At 46.8% G+C, this 1,649-nt stretch overlaps 1 protein-coding gene across 1 annotated transcript; it reads left to right on the forward strand.

Moving 5' to 3' along the window:
- The first annotated feature begins 272 nt into the window (after positions 1-272).
- LOC130587946 (phosphoribosylformylglycinamidine synthase-like) lies at positions 273-1,643 on the forward strand. Its single transcript, XM_057388913.1, has 3 exons — positions 273-634; positions 970-1,108; positions 1,407-1,643. The coding sequence occupies exons 1-3, from the start codon at positions 472-474 to the stop codon at positions 1,582-1,584; spliced, it is 480 nt and encodes a 159-aa protein (XP_057244896.1). The 5' UTR covers positions 273-471; the 3' UTR covers positions 1,585-1,643.
- Positions 1,644-1,649: the final 6 nt, after the last annotated feature.

Consider the following 1,649-nt stretch of genomic DNA (forward strand, 5'->3'; position numbering starts at 1 on the left):
GGGATATTAGGGATTTTTTGAGGGATTTTGAGGGCTTTTTGGGGATTCTTCTGGGGGATGTTGGGGGACTTGGGATTTTTTTTGATTTTTTTTTGGATGTTGTGGAATTTTTTGGGAACTTTTTGGGGATTTGGGGGAATTTGGGGGAGTTTTTGGGGCAATTTTTGGAGGATTTGGGAGAATTTGGGGGGATTTTGTGTGATTTTAGGCATTTTTGGGAATTTTGTGGGATTTGGGGAATTTTGGGTTATTTTGGGGTTTTTTTTTAATTTTGGGGATTTTTGGGTTTTTGGGGAAATTTTGGGCTCATTGAGGTTTGGGGGGAGTTTTGGGCGCTTTGGTTCCTGGATTTTAAGGGAATTTCTGAGGAGATTCCCCCGAATTGGAGGATTTCCAGGATTTCAGGTTTATTTCCCAATTTCCACAATTCTGCCCCCATTTCCCGTGTGTTTGTTTGTTTTCCCGTTTCAGATGCAGCTGCTCCGTTTCTACGTTCGCCCCGAGCTCTCCCCGGGGGGGGTTCCCGATCTCGGGGTCCCCTCGGGTTTGGGGTCCCCCCTGAGCGCGGCCCGAGGGGTGGAGCCGGGGGTGACCGGGGTCGGCTGCGAGCTCTGCTACTACCTGGGCTGGGCCGGTGAGTTTGGGCCAAAAAACCCCATTTGGGGCAAGTTTGGGGAGGTTGCAATATTTCCGATTTTTTTTGGCGATTTCTTGGTGATTTTTGGGTATTTTTAGTGGAATTTTGTGGAGGTTTTTTTTAATGGGATTTTTATGGATTTTTTGGGGTATTTTTGTGGGATTTTTGTGGTTTTATTTTAACCGTTTGATTTTGAAATGATTGCGATGGGATTTTCTTTATTTTAATGGGATTTTTATGGGATTTTTTTTATTTTTAACAGATTTTTTTGGGGAGTTATTTTGGAAATTTTAGGATTTCCCAATTTTTTTTTTTTTTTTTGGTGATTTCAGGTGATTCCGCCCCAAACGAGGAGGAGCAGCGGGCGCTGCGCTGGATTTTGGGGTCCCCCCAGGCCCAGGGGGAGGACGTGGCCCCCCAGAGCTTCCTGAGCCCCCGCGGGCACCACGTCCTGCTGGAGATCGGGCCCAGGTGTGGGGAGAAAAATGGGGATTTTGGGAAAATCGGGAAATGGGGGAAATGGGGGAATTGGGGGAAATTGGGGGAAAATTGGGGGGAAAAAATGGGGGGAAAATTGGGTTTTTCCAGGCTGGGGATGTGCACCCCGCTGTCCACCAACACCGTTTCCCTGAGCCACTTTTGGGCAGCATTTTGGGTTTTTGATGGGATTTTTGTGGGTTTTTTTTTGTTTTTTTTTCCTATTTATTTCAGGAATTTTAATTTTTTTGAGAATTTTGGGGTGAATGTTGGGAATTTGGGGTTTTTCCAGGCTGGGGATGTGCACCCCGCTGTCCACCAACGCCGTGTCCCTCTGTCACGCCGCCGGCCTGAGCCGCGTGCGGCGCCTCGAGAGGTCCCGGCGCCTCCTGATCCAGGTGAGATTTGGGGTGAAATCTGGGRATTTCGGGAAAATTTKGAAAAAATTTGGGAAATTTTGGGGATTTTAGAGGAATTTCGTGGAATTTTAGGAGGATTTGGGGTGATTTTTTGGGATGTTTTTCTGAATTTTTGG

This window comes from Malurus melanocephalus, unplaced genomic scaffold (assembly GCF_030028575.1).
Source record: "Malurus melanocephalus ecotype Western Australia unplaced genomic scaffold, MMel_1.1 scaffold_2827, whole genome shotgun sequence".
Classification (NCBI taxonomy): domain Eukaryota; kingdom Metazoa; phylum Chordata; class Aves; order Passeriformes; family Maluridae; genus Malurus; species Malurus melanocephalus.